This window comes from Nelumbo lutea, chromosome 8 (assembly GCF_056320005.1).
Source record: "Nelumbo lutea isolate HS-2025 chromosome 8, American lotus-T2T, whole genome shotgun sequence".
NCBI lineage: Eukaryota > Viridiplantae > Streptophyta > Magnoliopsida > Proteales > Nelumbonaceae > Nelumbo > Nelumbo lutea.
In genome coordinates this window covers 51,841,563-51,862,431 of record NC_142691.1, presented here as the reverse complement: position 1 = coordinate 51,862,431, position 20,869 = coordinate 51,841,563, and the positions used below count along the sequence as shown (strand labels likewise).

The window sequence follows — 20,869 nt, the reverse complement described above, 5'->3', positions numbered from 1 at the left end:
GGTGTCAAACAAAAAAATGCATAATGTCCCTAGTTAGGTAGGCCCTTCTTCCTTGTGCAATGTATGTTGGATGCCATTTTCATAAAAGAATATATTTTTTATGTATAAATATTTTTTAAATAAAATTTATTTGGTTTTTATGCACCAAGGAATTCTCTTTCAATTTCTCTTTTTATCTATTTGTTCATAAAAACCGTATGCCATTTCATTGTTTTCATTTGACAAAAAAATTTATTCACTATGGCCATGTTTGGAACCAATGCCATTTCAAGAGAGGTGTTTTTTAAGAAAACAGTGCTGCATTGGTATGTTGCTTTCTCAAATTTTTTCTTCATTTGAGTCAGTTGTTGGTTACAACCACAAAGGTGTTTTTCAACGACACATCAGCATACTATTGCTAGCAAAATTTTAAAAATAAGAAAACATTAGCCAATGTTTGCAACCAATGTTATTTTCTTGAAAAACGGTACCACATTGTGCTACGTCTGAAATCTATTTTTTCATATCACAATTAATGTTTGGTAATACATTTTTTTTCATAAAGTGTTTTCCAAGACCTTGCCTTGGAAATCAAGAAAGGTGTGGTCTAAGAAAATGTCCTTTATGGTGTTTTCTGATTTGGTTTGAGAAACATTATCTAGAAAAACATCTAACCAAACATTAGGCATGGTCTAGAAAATGGATTTCAGATGTGGCACTGATGTAGAACTGTTTTTCAAGTATGAATTAGTTTTAATCTATAGGATTAAAATCAGTAATGCATAGAATAATTCAGGTACTTGACTCTGAATATCTATCCTGGTAAATTGCTACATAACTTGGATAGCAATTTTATAGATTTGGTAATTCAACGTTCTAAACTCTTTTGGACCACCTGAATCTATATGTTAAGGATTAAATATAAAAAGAAGAAATTGAACTAGTATTTCTTGAGCTCTAGCCAACTTTGGAGTTGCCAATTATCAGACTAGGAACTATGGGTTTCAAATTACCATTATATTCACAATCAAGCCTGAAAGTAATTAAGAATAATGATTAACTTTTACCCATTCATTCTATGCCTAGTAATACATGCATTATTGTTGGAAGTGGGTATGTGATTTCAAAAGAAAACAATGGACTAGAAAAATGAAAAAAAAAGTAGAACAAGACATTATATTTGACATGGAAAACTCTTCAGAAACTTAAAGGGAAAAACCATGGGTCACTAGTCCAAGTAAACTTCCATTATTTCAAATATGGGATTACAACTTTTTTGGTCTCCACTCGAAGATAACATAACAAGAGGATGAATTCTTACTCTTCTTCTTGGGTGTTAAGCTCATTTCATACATTCTCTCCTACAAGAATAGGGATACATAAATAAATAGGTGAGGGTGACGATCCACCTTCTAATCCTCCAATCATATTGAAGATATTCAATGTTCTAGAAAATAATTTAAATCATCTCATTGCAAAGTCATGAGGTCCTCAAATACCAAAGGTCTCGGTCCCCATGGAATGCCAAGAGACGTAAGGTCACAGATCACCATCAATGAGGCCCAGAGAAGAAAATGTGATCAAGGGGCAAGGTTGGCTTGTGAGATTAAAGGAGAGCTACGAGGCTGAGTGCCATTTGAAGTTGAACAATTAGTGAAGTATAAGGAGTGACAAGACAAATCTAATGGAACTTAAATTTTAGGGGTTGTGAGGTTGCCATCCCGCGAAGTTGGCGAGGTTACTTATCCATGAGACTACGAGGTTGCCATTGCATGAGGCCACAAGGCCACTAACCCATGAGGCCACGAGACTGCCATCTCACGAAGTTGTAACTGTTATCCCAAGAGGCTATGAAAACCACCATACCATAAGGCTATATAGGATGCTACCATCTTGTAAGGCTACGAGACCATAAATCATGGTTTTCAAAACCGGACTGGATTGGATGGTTGGACCAAAAAAATGGGAACTAGTCAGGTGACCGGTTCCATTTTACCCCAAAATAGTTATTTCGCCAAAAGCCATTGATTTGGTCAGTAAACCGAACTAATACTCATGACTCAAACGATACACTCTTAGGCCTCGTTCATTTTTCAGGAAGCCATTTATCTAGGTAAGTGCATCTATCCAAATTCTTTTATTTTTTAGGTAAATAAGTTTTAGCCATAAAAAGCCATTATTAAGAGGGGCAATTTTGTCCCATCTAAATATTCACAACTTTTCCCCTAGGTAGGAAAGTTACTTACCCAACTAGGAGATATGTATGCCTAGGGGAAATGAATTTTTCATAGATTCTGACATAATTTTGAACAAAGAACATAGGTAACTTAGTTAATGGGAACCAAAATCCCATTGTTTGACTTTCTCCCCTCTCAAAATCTGAAAAATGAACATGGCCTTAATGGTAGATAGGGTTGTCAACGGGTTAAATCAGGTAGAATCGGATCTGCCCAAACAAGAAATACTAAGGCCCCAAAACTGAACCATACTCGATAGGGTATGTAATTTTAGTCCTAAAACCAAACTAATAAGTTCTCGGGATAATAAGGTTTGACCCGATGGACCTGATTATAATAACTCTACTAAAAATATTATATATATACATATACATTAAATTATATATAATTTATATAATTTAACATATTATATATATTATGGCTCTGGTTGGGTCTAAATCAGTTTGAGCCTAGGTAGAACTGAAATCAAACCATCAGTTGGGTTTATTGGGTCTATTAGGTCAAACTCGACCCATTGACATCACTAATGGTAGCGCATCCCATTGAATCAATATTTTAATTATTGAGCCAAATAGTAGGATGTTGCAAGGTTTCACCTACAATCGGACTAATTAAGAGGAGTGGCTGAAAATAACCTCAGGGCTAGGCATGATGGTTGTATAGTGGGAACAAGTGATAATGCTTCATGCCACAAAAATTTTGGGTGTTTGAAAAAAAATAGTTTGGCTATTTTCCTGCTTAATGCAAATGACGCTTACCAAACTCAGGTCCTTGTGTCTTAATCATTGGCTTGACAACCTACTCAAAAGTTAGTCCTATGTTACATAGCCGGATTTTGGCATAAAAAATTGCTTAACAGAGAGTTGGGAGATGGCACATTGATCAATATATAATATATTGATCAATAACAAGAAACTTTATTAAAGATATAAAACTATGTGAAGCTTAGGCACAAAGGGGAGGTAAAAAGAGTTAACTCCCCATCAAAGAATACAAGGAAAAAGTAAAAAATTAGCCCAAAAAAAACGAATCCCTATTCACCCCTTTCTTTGCTAACCCATCAGCAAAGGAATTAGCAGTTCTCTTTACCCAATTGCAATGAACCACCATAACCCTATTCAACCATTTAAATTTATTCTTATCATTGTTATCTCTATAAGTCGTTGTCTCCCCCTTTTAGCCACCTAATCACCACCTCCGAGTTACCTTCAAGGACCAAGCATCTGATGTTCAACTCCCTTACTCTTTGGATACTTTCTAGGGCTGCGAGGATCTCAGCCCTAAGAGGGTCTCCTTCCCCAATTGGGCCTGAAAACATAGCAATAATAGCCCCCACCTCATTCTTGAATACTCCCCCAATCCCTGAAGGCCCTGGGTTCCTTAAACAACTGCCATCAAAATTCAGTTTTATGAATCCAGAAGGAGGAGGGGACCACAAAGGACTACAACTCCTCTTATAGAGGGCAGAGGAAGCTATCTCCTTCCAATTTCTCCCCAAAGCAGCCACAAAATAATCTGAGGATAGTTCCATAGTTTTCAACCAATGTGCCACCCTTAACAGAATTAGATCTAATAAGTTTCCAATGGTTATTTCTTTATCTGAAAATATTCGTGAGTTTCTTTCTTCCCATAGAGTCCAGCACATTGTAGCCCTGATTGCTCAAATGTTTGGAGGGGGGGGGCTAGAAAGAACCTTGCTTGGGCTTAGGGCCTATTCATTTGCTCTAAAGTTTCACATCTGAAAGTGCAATAATTACATTAAGAGGTATATTGGTATTGGTGAACTTTTCTTTTCTCTGAATTCTAAATGCATATAATGTTCTAAATTTTGAATTCTCAATTCTGAAAATGATCAAATATCCATTTTGACCTCATATATGAGAGTTTTTGTTTGTCTTTTTGAGGGTATCATAATGCTCTAAAGTCTCACTCAAAAAGTTTGTCTTTTTGTTTGTTTCTCTTAAAATTAAAAGATTTCTATTAAGATATAAGAGTTAAGAGGAAATGAACATGCCCTTAGAGTACCAAGTTTTTGAGTGATTATTTGACTGCGATGTGAAAGTTTGGGAGGCTTGATGATGTCCAAAAGTCAATAATAAATGTGAGATTGTTTGACACACACCTCGAATGTTGGTTATTCTGTAAACCTTGGGTGAGGAGGCTGATGGTCAAATCAGATAAATGTAAGGGAGAGAGGGAATAAGGGAATAAGTAGGAGGTATGCAAGGTGAGTGACTATAGTAAGTGTGCTGATAAGTGAGTAAGTGCATATCGTTATACAGACAAGGTGACTTGCCTCTCGATATTGACTTGATTGATTAGCCCACAACACATGTCCGAGATCTCGAGACACTTGTTTTATAGTGTGTTGACACACCACCATACATGGTACACTGCTAGGCTTCACTTTCAGTTTTGTTGGCTATATGGGGTTGTGACATCACTGGTGGTGCTCTTGTTGCTACCACTTATCCTTTTCAGCCTAGCATCGAGTCCAGATTTTCTCCTCACACCAGCCACATAATGCATTTCAGTTGCACATTAAGAACATCTCTGGTTCATTGTGTTGTTATTCATGGGGAGATATTCCCAATATATGGTGGAATGGGGCTGTGAAGTCAATGTGAGATGGGCTTTGTGAAGAGCAAATCCTGATTCCTTAGTGCCCTTCTCGCAGAGTTGAATATCTAGTGGGGAGGTGATCTAATTGGTTTGAGATGGCTGATGTGGATGAGGTGTCCATTTGAGTTGAGGTGCTTAGTATCAAGGTTTTAAAAATAGACCCGAAAGCTAAACCATTCTAGCCATTGGTTATAGGTCATCTGTTTGATTGTGTAGGTCAAACGAGTCAAGCAGTTTGGAATATTAGGACAAATAAGATTTAGGTGGTTAGTCTTTTATAAGAAAAAATAGTTGGTTGTCGCTTGAGAAAGAAAGAAAATATGAAGGAAAGAAAGGAAGGAGAGAGAAAAAAATGAAGGAAAGAAAGGAGGGAAAAAGGAAGAGGAGGAGGAGAATCCAATGTTCACAGTGATGACAATAGCGGCAACAGTGATGACAACAACAAAAAACACAAGGCAACCATTCGGATCTTTGCGAGATCTCAGATATAAGATCTCTACAATATTGCCTTTTTGTTCTCTCTTTCTCTCTCTTTGGGATCTTAGTGATCTCATATCTGAGTTCATTTTGGTCTCAGTCTCTTCCCATCTTTTAATCTGTTTTGCATCTTATTAAAATGCGAACCGCTGTATGGGTTGAATTGGTTGACGGTTTGTTTCACCCGGATCAATGATTTTTGACCCAAGAACAAGTTGAGAGTGAAACAAAATCGGTTGCCTAGATGATTTTCGGGCCAAACGATCTGACCGTCCAAGTCAACAATGGTTCGAAAACACTACTCGATAGAGTTCACATCTTCGCCCCACAACGTCCCATAACACATCCCTGCCGTGAGACCGGATCTGCTCCTCACATAAGGCGCCTCACACCGACCTCACAAGTACATCCTACCATGCATTGGGAACATCTCTTGTACTTGTAAGTTATTATTCACTAGAGATGTTCCCAATGCACGATGGATGTGCCTCTGAGGCGCCCCATGTGTGAGCAGCATATCTCGTTCCCCCGCCGTGTATGGGGAACATCTCCTGATGATGACATCATCGGGTCTGGTACTATCATTGGGAGATGTTCCCAATACACGACAGAGATGTGCTGTGGGACATTATGGGGCAAAGGTATACATGTGTTAGGGATGCGAGTGCCATGTTTCCAGTCCTAATTGTTGGGAACATCTCTCATACTTGTAAGTTATTATTCACGGGAGATTCCCAATGCACGGTGGATGTGCCTTCAAGGTGCCCTATGTGTGAGCAGCAGATCCGGTTCCCTGTCGTGTATTAGGAACATCGACATCATTGGATCTGGTACTATTGCCGGGAGATGTTCCCAATTGACGGCGGATATGTGATGTGGGACGTTGTGAGGCGGCCTCATGTCGGGCGGCCTCATGTGGGGCGGAGGTACACATGTGTCAGGGATGCGGGTGCAACGTTTCGAGTCCTAATTGGCTATTAGTTCTGGCCGTATGAGTGGTGTGAGCACTGAAGCCGATTTCGTATAAGGGGTATATCAAACTTTTGATGGTTCTACTTCTAGGTAGGCCAGTTCAGGGCAGTTTATGGAGTTCAACAAAGAAAATTCGGTGCCCAACTTCTTCGGGTTTTATAGTGCAAGGCCGAGGACAATTCCCGCCAGATCTTCTCTCTCATTAACCGTTATCAATACTTGAATTTCTAGTTTCAAATGAGATTAGAACATGGATTCTTCAGCGGGGCGTCTCATCGTTTCATTTTCGCATCTGAGAATCCCCTCTGCTTCTCAATTCAACGATCTCCTTCAACGTTGCAGCGACTCAGTCGCATTAAAACAAGGGAGGCAGGTTCATCAGCAGATCATCCTCCATGAGTTGGCTTTCGATCCATTCACGGTTACCAAGTTGGTCCAGATGTATGCGGCCTGCAACGATTTGATATCTGCTCGTATCTTGTTCGATGAATTGCCCAGACCCAATGTGTTTGCTTGGACCTCAATTATTTCCTTCTATTCAAGGAATGGGATGTTCAAGGAGTGTGTACGAACATACAATGAGATGAAATTACAGGGTATCGGACCTGATGGGTATATCTTTCCCAAGGTGCTTAGGGCTTGCACTCAATCCTTGTCCTTGGCAGAGGGGATTCGAATACACAAAGATATAATTGAACTTGGTGCTGAACATAATCTTCAGGTCTGTAATTCCTTGATTGATATGTATTCCAAATGTGGGGATGTTCAAACAGCTCAACGGATTTTTAATGGAATGGCTGAAAAAGATCTGCTAACGTGGAATTCAATGATTTCTGGGTTTGTCTGTAATGGCTTTCTTGATATTGCTATAGAACAGCTAGATGCAATGAGATCAGAAGGCTTTGAACCGGATTTAGTCACTTGGAATACCATTATGGATGCTTATTGCCGTATGGGGCTGTGCAACAAGGCTTTGGAAATCTTTGAACAAATCAGGGAGCCTAATGTCATCTCATTGACCACATTAATCTCAGGTTATTCAAGAATTGGGAACCATGAGATGCCCTTAGTGATCTTCAGAGAGATGATGAGTAAACAGGTGGTTTGCCCCGACCCTGATGCTCTTTCCAGTGTCCTTGTTTCATGCCGACATATGGGGGTTCTGAGAAGTGGACAAGAAATTCATGCCTATGGGATCAAAACTAGTGCCAGGATTAAGTTTTACAATTCATCAGGACCTGCATTGTTGACAGTGTATGCTAGGTCTGGGAGGCTTAGGGATGCAAGAAATGTATTTCAATTGATGGATAAATCTGATGTTGTTACCTGGAATGCCATGGTTCTTGGTCTTGTGCATCTTGGATTGGGTGACCTTGCAATTAAATATGTCGGGGAGATGCAATCAAGAGGGCTTCAGTATGATGAGACCACTGTGTCAACAGTTCTGCCAGTCTGTGATCTGAGATTCGGGAAACAAATCCATGCCTACATTAGAAGAAATGCCTTGGATTCTGCAATTTCAGTGTGGAATGCATTGATCAACATGTACTCTAAATGTGGGTGCATTAGATCTGCTTACACTGTATTTTCGAAAATGGATTCCAGAGATGTGGTATCCTGGAATACAATGATTGGAGGATACGGAATGAATGGGTGTGGGAAGGCTGCTCTTCAACTTTTGTTAGAGATGAAGCAGTCAGGCTTTCAACCCAACTCTGCAACTTTCACTTCTCTGCTTTCTGCTTGCAGCCACTCTGGTCTTGTGGATGATGGGCTCCAACTTTTTGATAGTTTGATCAATTGTTTTGACTTCAGTCCAAGAATGGAGCATTTTGCATGTGTTGTTGATTTACTGGCCCGTGCAGGGAAGCTTGAGGAAGCAGTTGATTTCATACACAATATGCCGATTAATCCTGATAAAAGTATTTGGGGGGCTTTGCTTTCAGCCTGTCAAGCCCATCAAAACATCAATTTTGGAAGGCTAGCTGCAGAACATCTATTCCACTTAGAACCAGAAAACCCTGGAAATTATGTGACACTGTCAAATATATATGCCAAAGCTAGCAGATGGGATGATGCGGTAAGAGTAAGAAAACTAATGGAGGAAAAGGGATTAATGAAGCCATCTGGGTATAGTTGGATTGAAACAAAGACTAACAAATCTGGACTCAAGGGGATAACCCAAGATAATGTCTTACAGCTTTAAATTGGAAGTGTTAATGTCATAACAGAAAATGATAAAATTGGTTCCATTATAATGAAATTATATTGTTGCACATGATTTCAATGATCAATTACCTTATTTGTTGCAGCAAAGCTAATATTAATCTTAGGTTACAAACAGGGTTCGCTTGTTACCCAATCTTCCAAGTTCACACAGAACCACCAAATATTGTACCCTTGGAAGTTGGAACCATTACAGAACTAGGAAAAATTTAGGCTCCATTTGGTTCGCGGGAATAAGGGTTTGGAATCAGAATCGGAATAGGCTATTCCGATTCCAACTGTTTGGTTGGGTGGAATTGGAATCCCGTTCCCATTCCTGCTGAAATGGCATTCCCCCATTTGAGGGAATGGCCATTCCCGGTCCCTCCCTTGGGAATGAAATTCCATTCTGCTGATTTTAATTCCTATTCTCATTCCTGTCTAAACCAAACAGATTATGGGAATGAACCATTCCGATTCTGATTCCAGATGATTTCAATTCCGGTTCTGACTATGAACCAAACGGATCCTTATAAAAAAAAAAAGAAGAAAATATTAGGTGGATAAAGCACAGCATCATAACGTTGACAGTTTGACACTTGCCGACTCTTCTCCCTGCTTTCGGTTTCTGCATTTACCGGGTTCTCAATTGGCTGCATCAATATGGTTATAACTAAGGGTCTGTGGTTCACAGTTGGAATCGGAATGGGAATCGAAATCCTTTGGAATCAGAACCGGAACCGAAATGATCCGTTCCCATAATCTATTTGGTTCAGACAGGAATGAAAATGGAAATGAAAGTAACCAGGAATGAGATTTTATTCCCAAGGAAGGGGCATGGAATGGCCATTCCCTCAAATGTGTTCAGCAGAAATAGAAATAGGATTCCGATTTTGTTCAACCAAACAGTTGGAATCGAAATAGCTCATTCCGACTCCGATTCCAGATCCCTATTCCCACGAACCAAATGAGGCCTATAAGAAATTCAAAAACAAAAATATTTAATTTCTCCCTCCTTGATAAGCTAAGAGAAAACAAAGTGTCGTATGCTGACAATATTCAAATGCTTACCCACAGAATTTTTGTCATATTTTAAGAGGACTCTCAAATTGGAATCTTTTCAGCATTCAGCCCTTAGTTCAGATGTCAAAAACCAATTTGTTTCCTTAACCCCAGGGCTCAATACAGAACGTTGATTCCAAGGGAATTTGAATCCTGCAGAAAATGTGCTAGTTCGATCTTGCATTAGGTGGGATTTTTTATATAGTGGCGGTTTGTTATATATTCTTATCCATTTTTTTTTTGGGTGCAATGTGAGTAGTTCTCACCCATGTTTGCATTTTCTACACCCCCTCAGTCACAATGTTGTATTTGCTAATTGCTATATGGTATTATGCGTGTCAATGTATGAGTCATTTTAAGAATAACTTTTAAACCAAAAATAAATAGCCAAAATAAATCCTAAAATATGACAAACTCTTATAGTTTTAAAAAGTTAAAACAATTAAAATCCCATCTAATTTTCAGCATTAATTAGACACTAGAAAATTATAGTTACTATTATGCTTGCTGGTAGGAAAGAATACCCACTGACAACTTGACTTATTTTTGATGAATCCGGACTTCCTCCTTATAGAATGCTCCTCTCACCTACCCCACAGCAATGCAGCACATTGCAGCCACACATTGGGAACATCTCTTATTATAGACTCATACTTGTATGTTTTCATTCATGGGAAGATGTTCCCAATGTAAGTGGTGGTTTGTTTTATTTTCTTATCCATTTTTTTGGGTGCAAGGAGAGCAGTGCTCATCATTGCTTGCATTTGCTACAACCCCTCAGTCACAACTTTGCATTTTCTATATGCATGGTAGAATGTGTATCAGTGTATGAGTCATTTTCACGAAAACGGGGAAAAGAATAACTTTTAAACCAAAATATGCCAAAATAAATCCTAAAATATGACAAAATCTTATAGTTTTAAAAAGTTAAAAAAATTAAAATCCCATATAATTTTCAGCATGGATTAGACACTCTAAGAAAATTATAGTTACTCTTATGTTTACTGGCAGGAAAGAATGCCCACTCACAACTATGCTTATTTTTGGTGAATCCGGATTTTCTTCCTCACAGAATGCTCCTCAAAGCACTTGCTTTGGGAACATCTCCTCATGAATGAAAACAAACAAGTATGAGTCTATGGGGGATGTTCCCAATGTATGGCTGCAATCTTATGCAAGGTGGGTGAGAAGATCATTCTCCTAGCAGGAAATCCAAACTCATTTTTCCTACAAATCATGTTTAGGTGTACAGAATTTTTTTGGGGGGGCTCATGAATATGACTATATTGTTGTATTTTAGGGAAAATTCCACTTTAGTATACTGAATTTTGGGGGTTAGTGTCAAGTTAGTACCCAAACTTTGAAACGTGCCACTATAGTACTTAAACTTTCAAAAAGCGTCAAGTTGGTCCCTACCATTAACCAACGGTCAATTATCTATTGAAAATGTCAAAACTATCCTTCAAAGAAGACACTGTTCATTGTTTTATACCTTGAGACTAAGCCGGTTATCTTCAAACAAAAAGAGAGAAAAAATATGAAATATGATAGAGGGAAACAATAACTTAAAGCAAAGAAATAAATACACAATAATGTATTTTAGATCTAAAGGTAGAAGAAAACGACTTTAATAGTCTAGAATCTCAAACACCTCAACGGGTTCAATCTCAAGGTAGAAGACAATGAACAATATTTTCTTTTGAAAGGTAGTTTTGACATTTTCAATAGATAACTGACGGCCCGTTAATGGCAAGGACCGACTTGACACTTTCTGAAAGTTTAGGTACTGCAGTGACAAATTTCAAAGTTTAGATACTAACTTGACACTACCCCAAAGTTGAGGATACTAAAGTGGAATTTTCCCTTTTTTATCAATTAATAACTGTGTTTATCTTCCCATTTTGTTGCATAGCAAGTATACAAAGCACATCAGGAAGAGAATTGCTGGCACCGATCTTTCTTACTAAACTTCTTTCTTGGAGTAAATTGTTGTTGTTAAAATCAGGGTAGCATGTTAATAGTTGATATGTCTGAAAAATATTTTTTTGGCATCTCTTGTCACTTGCTATTTCACCCAGGTCTACTCTCTACTCTGCTCATAAAAAATCATGTTTCTTCTGCACTACTTAGTCGCTTTTGAGTTTGATAGCTGATTTGTTTATTTCCAGTCAAATTTGTTGATTTTCCAAATTAGAACTTTACAATTGAGTTATGAACTAGGGAGAGATTTAGACTAATTTATGGCGTTCTCTCTAACAGAAGCACTTGATTCTCTCATTGATAGTCATATTGCGGAATCTGTATCAAGGTTGCTTCCTGTGCAAGTAAATTTACTATCGGGTATTAGTTTTCGCTCCATGCAGAATAATTGGCATGTCCACCCTCTTTTGATGATGATCAAGACGTGATGTTGGTTAGACTATGTACACAATTTTCCTTTGATTTAAGTAGTGACATAAATCATTGAGAGAATTCAGAAATAATGTTGGATTTTTTAAGAGTTTCATTTCTTTCATTTCTTGGCCTAATACTTGAGCGTCTTGTTAGGGTTATGGCTGGCCCTGGATGCCATGTGTTGCTCCGTGCCCATCTTATCCCATCGGTCATGTTAGCGCTACACTGCCTTCACGGCCCATCTTATCTTTTCATCTACGTCGGCACCACGTCATGTGGAGAACGACGACCAAGACAGAAGATCATCACACGAAAATGGACAATCCCATTGGGAATTATGACTTATCTTGAAGACCTCGGCGAGCAACCTCATCCCGACAACCCTGGAAGCCTCATTCGATCAGGACATGGATATTTGGCTATAAAAATGTACCTCCCTCTCAAGGTAGGGGATCCAACTTTTGACTCCCATACTGTTATTCTTCTCAGACCAGCACTGTTCTCTAACCGCTTGGCCCGACTGCCCACCATTTTTCTACTGACTTGAGCGTCAAGTATCTACCCGGGAATAATTCCTCGGGCCTCTGACTGTTTTCTTGGTTTTAGATCTTGGAGCGTGATTTCATCCTTCTACCTCAACTCCGCCCAATTGACAGAATTATCTGACTACGACATCGGTTAAATAACTACCTCGGATTGAGCAGCATCACGTCTAATTCTTTGTTTAGTGATTTCCAATTATTTCTTCACTAGAATTTGTATTATTGAATTTTCTTTTTTCACAGCTCAAAACCACGATATCCCTATTGATTCTGAAAGGGATTCTTCAAACTCTTGATTAGTTGAAATCCTGTGGCACAATTTGTCTTCAGGTCCTACATTCTTTAGTCTTTATCTGGTTTATGCACAATTTATCAACAACACCTCTTTCTATGAATTAATGAAAATCCTCTTTCCTTGTATATCGAAGCTGGGTTGTTTTTCTTCTGGGCTTCGTTTGTTGCAGTTCAATTTCATTCGTACTGGTGCAAAATTATGAGGTTGCAAATGAGTTGAAAGTAAATTCTAGCTCACATTTATTAAGTTCAATTTGTTCCCATTCAATGCCTGAGAGCAAACCCAAGAAGGAGAAGATAGAAAGCCTTCATAAGAAGAGGAAGAGCCAAATACCTCCCAGAAATGCAGTTAGTTGTGGTTCTTGTTTCTTATCTCTCCTGGGTTGGATCTGATGATGCTGAAGTGAAGGTCGACATTATCATCCTTTCTTTCCCCCTTATTACTAGGTAAGGACGCTACCGTATTGAATGAAGTTCCAACTTTTATAAGCAAAGAAACTTTAGAACCATTATTCACATCTCTCTATACAAAGCTGGGAATTCAACTGTGAAATTAGAAATGAAGTGCTTGTTGTGGAATTTCAGCACTCCCCATTTTCTTTCTCAGTTCAATCCTCCATGGTTGAATTGTTTAAGTAACTGGAGGAGAAAAAGAAGTTATGATCATCCTTCTATTACATTTACACCCCATTTTCCTACAGAACTCGACAACCAGAATCTAAACTTCCGCTCTCCCGGCCTGACTCGGACATGCAACATTCTCCCATTGCTTAACCAGATCGGCATAACCCTCTGCCGAGCTAACGGAAAACTCTGACAGAGAGCTCATGGCAACTGACATCCCAGCACAGAGAACTCTGATGGCAACCTCAGCCATCTTCTCTGCTGTCATCACGTCCTCCTCCACCTCCAAACGCCCCACCTCCACCACCTCCAAATTCCCACCAGAAAATCGCTTAGACCCCGTTGTGGTTCGGCGAGAATCTTCCCTTAGCTGCTGTGTGTAGACCGACCCCACCCCTGCTGCAAAGAAATCCAGCCCATCGATCACAGGGACCTCTCGGATGGAATCAAGGAATCTGGACCATTGAATGCAAATTCCAAATATGGGAGGAGCCCCACCGGAGCAGCGAGGAGAGAAGGGAAACTTCGACGTCTCGGGCTCAGACCGGACGCACCGAAGGAGCCACCCGGTGAGTGCACGCACGTAGGATCGCTGAGATGCGATCCATGACTCGAAACAGGCTCGCCAATTCCGGAGCTCTGTCTCAAGATTGGCTGCTGATCTAGCCAACCTGTGTGGTTCACTCGGTGCCATTTCGGTGTGTTTCGGCTTCGCCAGTTTTGGTGGAGTACCGGCCAGTAGGAGCTTGGCTTCGTCTATTGTGCGCTTCTGGGTGCGGTGACACTCTGCCATCACTTTCCACATCCTCGCCAACCTGTTCAGTCATGATCAGAGATTCAGAGTTAGTTGATGACCAATATTAAGTTGATTGGGTGATCATAACTGGGCCCCTGTTTGCCAGGTTCTAGCTTGTTGGACCTATTTGGATGGATGATCCGTTGGGTCCACCATTAAGCCGGTTCAAAGTCTGATTCACGTAACATCTTACTAGTGTAAATGCATAGGAGTGCAAATTAATTGACTGTAAATTCTGGTTTACTTTTGTTTTGGCATTTTTTTTTTGTGTGAGGAAATAAACTGAGAAGTAAATAATATGTTCATTTGAGAGGAGTGAAATCATGTTGTTCCCACTTTGATTGATAGAAAATCAAGGTAAGAAGAAGGTGGTCCAAACTCAAAATTTTGCATAAGTTTTTAGGATACGAATTTTACATTTCCGATGACTGAGACAGTAAAAGTGCAATTCATAGTCACAAACACAAGAATGCAAAGTCTGAGCTAGGTGCAAAATCTGCGTCAGGTTCACTTTTGCACTGGTATTTGAGAGGAGTGAATTCAGTGAGTAAAATCATGATGTTCCCACTTTGATTGATAGAAAATCAAGGTAAGAAGAAGGTGGTCTAAACTCAAAATTTTGCATCAGTTTCTAGGATACGAAATTTATATTTCCAATGACTGCATATGAGACAGCAAAAGTGCAATTCATAGTCACAAACACAAGAATGCAAAGTCTGAGCTAGGTGCAAAATCTGTGTCAGGTTCACTTTTGCACTGGTAACAAGCAGAGCCTCATATGTGTTTTGGCATTTACTGGCAGTCAAGGGTTTAGCAATGGCATTTAGTGGGTTGGCATCTGCTGAAAACTGTTCAAACTCATTCAATGAAAAAAGAAATAATAATAGAAGCATTGATCAAAGTATTTATTTTTATATATAATATGGGGAAGGTCAATTAAGCATTGGATGATGAATGAATGAACAGTTTGAAACTATTTTTCAGACCATTGGGTGGCCTGAACAGTTCAGTTGCCCGGCCTAAACCCATTTTCAGGTCACTGGTAAGTGATTATATGAAGAAGTTGGGATGAGAATGAACAACATACCCTTGTATCAGTTCCAGTAGCTGTGGCTGCAATTCTTCATCCCTTAAAGTTTCAATTCTTTTTGAAACTGCTTCAACAGAGTGTATTGAGACCTTGATCTGTGTACGCAAGTCTGTAATAGCTGCTCTTGTTTTATCCACTACAGAAGGGTCCTCTCCTTTCACATCCTGGTTCCTAAGTTGCATGCACTTCTTCTCATAGCCGATGCGAATCCGTTCACCAGACTGTTGATGCAATGTAATCACAATGTCACTATTCTATTCCATGGATGTGGAAGAATTCTAGCCTCTTGGGTGTGGGGTTAAATTCCAAAGCATACCTTGACTTCCTCGTAGAGCTTCTTCTCCCAAGCATATAATCTGTCTAGAGTTGATTGGTGACTCCCTGAGAACATACACGATTCCTCAGATAAGTCACTGCTGCTGTCATAAGCTTCATCCCTGGAACCAGAAGAATTGTTGAGAAATCTTGATGAGGATGAACGCGATGAGGCTGAACGGAATAATGCAACCGGATTTAGAATTTTGGCAGCTGCACCAAGAAAGGAAAAGCTCAGTTGAGTTTTGTGAGTTCTGCTCATAGGTCAGCAATGATGAAGACATGCATTCTGAATTATAGCTTTGTGGTAATTTTTACTTTCTATTAATCTATGGATCGACTATCAGGATAAAGCAGGTAGATGAATACAGTTGGGCTATGATCTGCTTTAGTTAGTAATTAGAGTTTATACTAATATTGAAAATTATATACAGAATCATATATCTATTGAAATTGTGGAAGGCAGAATTTATATGAAGGTGCAGAACTAAACAGAAGGTTTTTGAATTCCCATACCTGTGAGTTCATGTGAAGGTGTGGCATACTGAGCTTTGCTAGCCTCCAGCATGGTTGAGATCTCTTTAGCTGAATTACAAACTATCATGAACTGAGTCTCTAGGTCCTTGATGACTTCTGCCATGCTAGTTGGTCTTTGGTTTACATAGACTGTAAACCCAGGTGTTTCTTCCTTGGGTTCTTGATCAACAATTGCTGTCTCTTGTGTACTCACTTCAAGTTCTACTGCATTTTGTGATTCTGATACTTCAGTGCTCTCGGTACCATGAGACTGTAGTCCTTTAACTTCATGCTCGGTATCAGTTTCACTTTCAGTTTCAGAAGCGTCTTCCACGATTACTGCTTCCCTATCACAATTCAAGTCAATTTTAGTTTTTTCCTCCATTTCTACCCTCTGATCTTCCTTTCCTTCTTCTTCTTCTTCTTCTTCTTCTTCTTCTTCTTCTTCTTCTTCTTCTCTATCCACTTCTTCCAAATCAGGAATCCCTTCTTCTTCTCTGACTTGCCTTAAGCCTGTGATCTCATCATCCATTACAGTGTGATCGATACTACTCCGGGTGGGATACCCATATGTTTCCAATGAAGAAAATGGATTCCAAAAGAAGTCCCATTGGGAAGCCTGGGGCGATGGGGGAGGATAATTAGGCCTATTATTTGGAGATGAAGAGAAGAAGGATGAATTCATGGGTGAAGACTGCATTGCGAAGAATCCATCAATCCCAAAATGGTGCATTGACGAGTATGATTCAATTCTCACAGTCTCTGGGGAGTGAGGCCTCTCCTCAACAGAAACTGATGGATTTCCACCCGACCTCAGGTAATTCACCTTGAAAGATGAATTGGTCTCGGATTGAAGTGATGGTGTGGAGAAGGATTTTGATGAAATTGAGATGATATTTGGACCAATTTTCTTTATGGGAGTGAAAGGTGGTGTGGTGTATGAATCCAGGAAAAACTCACGGGGCTCATCTCCCTCAACATAATCACGAAGCGCAGCAGAGACCCGTTTCAAGGACTGTATATAAGCAACATGCCCAGAAGCAAATCTGATTCTCTGCTCAACAGCCTGTTTAATAAATCTCTTCCTGTCCTTACAAAGCTGGACGGCCTCTTCATTGTCCAGCCTTGAAGAAGAGCATCCCATCTTGCTCTTTTGCTAGCCTTCTCTCTCTACGAATTTTTCAATCTCAGATCGAAGCCGAAATTATAGGGAGAAGACCATGTACTTTCAACCAAATTCATAAGGATATTGAGAGTCTGAACAGGAAAGAGGAGAAATGTGAGATTCTTAATTCATGACTGAGCATTGCAATACATGTGAACATGAAGAAACAGAAAAGAGCAGAAAGAAGTTATTCCTGAAGAATCTTGTTCAGCATCTTATATTTAAAAGCGTTTTTGGCGGATTAAACTAACGAAGTTATGTGAATGAGCATTGAAATATATATGAACAGCAAGAAACAGAAAGAAAGGAACACAAAGAAGTTATTCTTGAGGAATCGGGTTCAGCATCTTATATATTTAAAAATGAATCTTTGATGGATTAAACTAACAGAGACATTATTCTGAAGATATGGGGTTCTTTTCTTAAACAAATCATAATGAAGAATAAGGAACAGATCAAACTTACATCAAGAAAAAGTAGTGGAGATTCTTTTGACTCTTCTGTTCAATTTCCTCTTGTGCAAAGCAATGGCTTCAAAACTTCATATCCAGCTTCAGAAGCAATGGGATTCACAGAAACTGGAAAGAAAATAGGAAGACATAAATAATCTTCTCAAAGTGTTTAGCAACAAAAGCATCAGGGTTTACGCCTGGTTTAATTATCTAAAATAGAAATGAGCGGAAGAAAAACAGGATATTTGCAAAATACAAGAAAATTTGTTTTTTAATTAGAAAAGAAGAAAAACCTGAAAAGCAAATGAGAAATAGTAAATAAAGTGAAATCTGCAAGAAACCCTTAGCTACAAAGCCATACAAAACCTAATTCTTTAGAAGAATTTATTGAAAAGTCTATGACTGGAATTCAACAAAAGCAAAACAAGATGAACACAGAAAGAGAAAAAGAGTACCCATTGTCGAATACAATCAATCACATGGACAAATCTGGCAAACTGAGGTAAAATAAATATTTCGAGGTCAAGAAAACAAAATTATCTTTTAATGGTAAGTTTGCATTTTACAAAAATAAATACTATGTTTATTATCAAATATACTCTTAAAATTATTTGACAGCTGCAAAAGCTATGAGAACATTAAAAATCACCAACCTCACAAAAGAAGAAGAAGAAGAAGAAGAAGAAGAAGAAGAAGAACAAAATAATGAAAATTCACTAAATTAAATAATAATAACGAACCAATAATGCATAACAAACAAGAATTAGAGAAAACCAGTTTCTTATGATATCGGTTTCTAAAAATTCCAAAAGAAAATATGAATATTTTTTAAGCTCTCAAGCTCATGGGAAAAAAACAAAAGAAAAAGAGAAACGAATTCTTATATAAAATGAGATTTTGGCAATGCAATCAACTTTGTAAGACCAAATAAATGAAGTCATGTCGTAGACCAAAAGCGGAATCAAACTAAAGCTCATTATCAAAACAAACGTTACTGATGAAATATATCTAGCGAAACTCCAAAGAACAGAACTGTTAATATTCAACACTCAGGGAATCAGAAAAAAAAAAAAGCCCCTGTTAAAAATGATAACTTTTTTATCATAAATTTTCCGAAAATGATGAAGATACATACTCAGAGAAAACCAGAGGAAAAAAGGTCTGTTTTGAAGAAATTAATGCCTTTTAGATGAAATGAACCGAACTACAAAAGCAGAGGGAGTTCAACTGGTTAGATGTCTCTGTTACTTGATTTCTTCGAACAGTTTGTGCAATGAAAGATGAAAAAGAAACTCTTTAGAATCTGTTAGAAGGGAGAGAGATGAACCTGGATATCGTGGGCGGGAAGAAGATGAGCTGATCAGAGTTCAGACTTCAGAGAGAGACGTTGAGAAAAGCAACGGTCAAAACTTGAGCGAAGCAAAAATTAAAAGTTACAGATTGAAGAGCAAAAAGCAAGAATTAGATGAAGGGAATATAACCGTCTAAACAATTACCCCTGACTTTGAAAAAAATTTCCTAATTGCCACTTGACCATTTATTCGTTTAGGTTTTCCGGTTCGACCAAGATGCTCCCGCTGCCCAAGATGGGATGCACCTCGAAAACAGATCGGGCCGCCCCAGATAATACAATGCCACACTGCCACGTCTAACAAACTAAAGGTCCGGATTGTGGTAGTCGGGTTCGGGTTGGGCTAAACAGAACCCAACTCGGACCAATCTGTCCGGTTTGCACGTTTACTTTTACCCATCTGGGTTTCGCACAATGGTCATGGATGGGTGTCCGAAAGTAAAATGGGGTTGAGAGTTGGGATTAAACAACCCGAACCAAGAAGATGCCGGGTGGGTCCGAGTAAGGTGAGGGGTCATCTGAAAGGTGTTACTTGTTAGTTGTTACCCCAGTAAAATTCTTGCCGTACGTGTTACGGATGGCACCAATCATCGTCAGAAGGAATATTGTGTAGCGAAGTGTACGTTGTTGATTTTATCTAGTGATTGGCCCCCACCCAAAATTCCTCCTTGGCAGGTGATTGTACCATTTATGATGACAAGGATAGTCAACATCTTAGTAGTCAGCAAGGCATTGTTTCACAGGGTTCAGTCTTCACTCATTGTTGCCAGACCAAGGTTCAAAGTATCGATCGTATCGGTACCTAGAAACGACCGAAACTCTATTTTTTCTTAGTTTTTTTTTTTAATTTTGGTTTTTTAGGAAGTTTTTAACATGCTTTTTATTATAAAAAAAATAGAAATTTGAAACATTTGGACCTTATCTTTTTCAAAAGATATGAATATATCGTATCAATACTTTGAACCATATATCAGACCAAGATTGATCTGATTGGTCAAACCAAGGAACCGGGTTACAACTAGAATGGGCTTGGATTGAGAAATGAGAATCCAACTTGGCACACTTGCACCCCTAACTGGTGACCCAGTAAAGCTTGTTCTTCTGGGCTTTTCTGGGCATTTGCTTCTTTTGATGATTTTCATGTGCTAAATGATTATTGGGGTTAATGGTTAAACCCGGTTTGCTGGTGACTCACTGAGTTTTCTAATTTTGTAATCCAATCCGGGTCTGACAACACGGATTCTACTTTGTTAACGGCGATGTCTTGATCTGATAATGTTGACAATGGTGCCAATTTTAATGGTGGACCCGACGAGGGGGAAAAGTAGCTAAGTAATGGGTAGAGATGGGACCCATTTAATGGTTGAACCAGAAAAGGACAAGTGCTAAGTTAAGGGGCCTACCGCCCACGGGCCCAGGTTTATCAATAAGGATCAGGTGCACAGTTGCACCAGAGATAACCCACCAAATCGTGGGGCCCACCATTTACTTGGACTCCAAATGGAGCTTCCCGGAGTAACAGTGAGGTTGGCTGATGTGGTAATTGGTAAAGATGGACGAGAGCCAACGAAAGAAAAAAACAAAACAGAGAGTTTGGTGGTTTCTTTCTGGGCTTACATACTCGGGTGAAAAAAAATAAATAAATAAAGATGATGAAAACAAAAATGGGGAGAGAATTTTTAAAAGCAAAAGAAAGTCGGCCAGGAAAAGCAAAAGAGGAATCTGACCCCCACCCCCCATTAAAGCTTCTTTGATGCCTTTGGCAATGAGGCAGTC

General features: G+C 39.0%; 2 protein-coding genes across 4 annotated transcripts; one reads left to right on the top strand and one right to left on the bottom strand.

Annotated features, from left to right (window-relative positions):
- Positions 1-6,354: 6,354 nt before the first annotated feature.
- On the top strand, positions 6,355-8,578 carry LOC148844162 (pentatricopeptide repeat-containing protein At5g39350-like). Its single transcript, XM_088957124.1, has one exon. The coding sequence runs from the start codon at positions 6,538-6,540 to the stop codon at positions 8,491-8,493; it is 1,956 nt and encodes a 651-aa protein (XP_088813250.1). The 5' UTR covers positions 6,355-6,537; the 3' UTR covers positions 8,494-8,578.
- Positions 8,579-13,248: 4,670 nt separating this feature from the next.
- On the bottom strand, positions 13,249-19,191 carry LOC148844161 (uncharacterized). 3 transcript variants are annotated; one of them, XM_088959331.1, is made up of 6 exons: positions 19,070-19,191; positions 17,756-17,868; positions 16,126-17,382; positions 15,611-15,822; positions 15,292-15,515; positions 13,249-14,223 (listed from the first exon to the last, which is right to left on the bottom strand). In XM_088959331.1, the coding sequence occupies exons 3-6, from the start codon at positions 17,267-17,269 to the stop codon at positions 13,503-13,505; spliced, it is 2,301 nt and encodes a 766-aa protein (XP_088815457.1). In that variant the 5' UTR covers positions 17,270-17,382; positions 17,756-17,868; positions 19,070-19,191; the 3' UTR covers positions 13,249-13,502. The 3 variants fall into 3 exon arrangements, with proteins under 3 accessions (XP_088815457.1, XP_088815458.1, XP_088815459.1); XM_088959332.1 differs by having other exon boundaries at positions 18,878-19,080; XM_088959333.1 differs by lacking the exon at positions 19,070-19,191 and adding an exon at positions 18,036-18,178.
- Between the last annotated feature and the right edge of the window lie 1,678 nt (positions 19,192-20,869).

Coding starts and splice junctions, on each gene's coding strand:
- LOC148844162 (XM_088957124.1), top strand. CDS start 6,538: ATGGATTCTTCAGCGGGGCGTCTCATCGTTTCATTTTCGCATCTGAGA.
- LOC148844161 (XM_088959331.1), bottom strand. CDS start 17,269: ATGGGATGCTCTTCTTCAAGGCTGGACAATGAAGAGGCCGTCCAGCTT. Junction 15,823..16,125: donor ACCTTCACATGAACTCACAG/GTATGGGAATTC, acceptor TTCTTGGTGCAG/CTGCCAAAATTCTAAATCCG. Junction 14,224..15,291: donor CTACTGGAACTGATACAAGG/GTATGTTGTTCA, acceptor ATGACTGAACAG/GTTGGCGAGGATGTGGAAAG.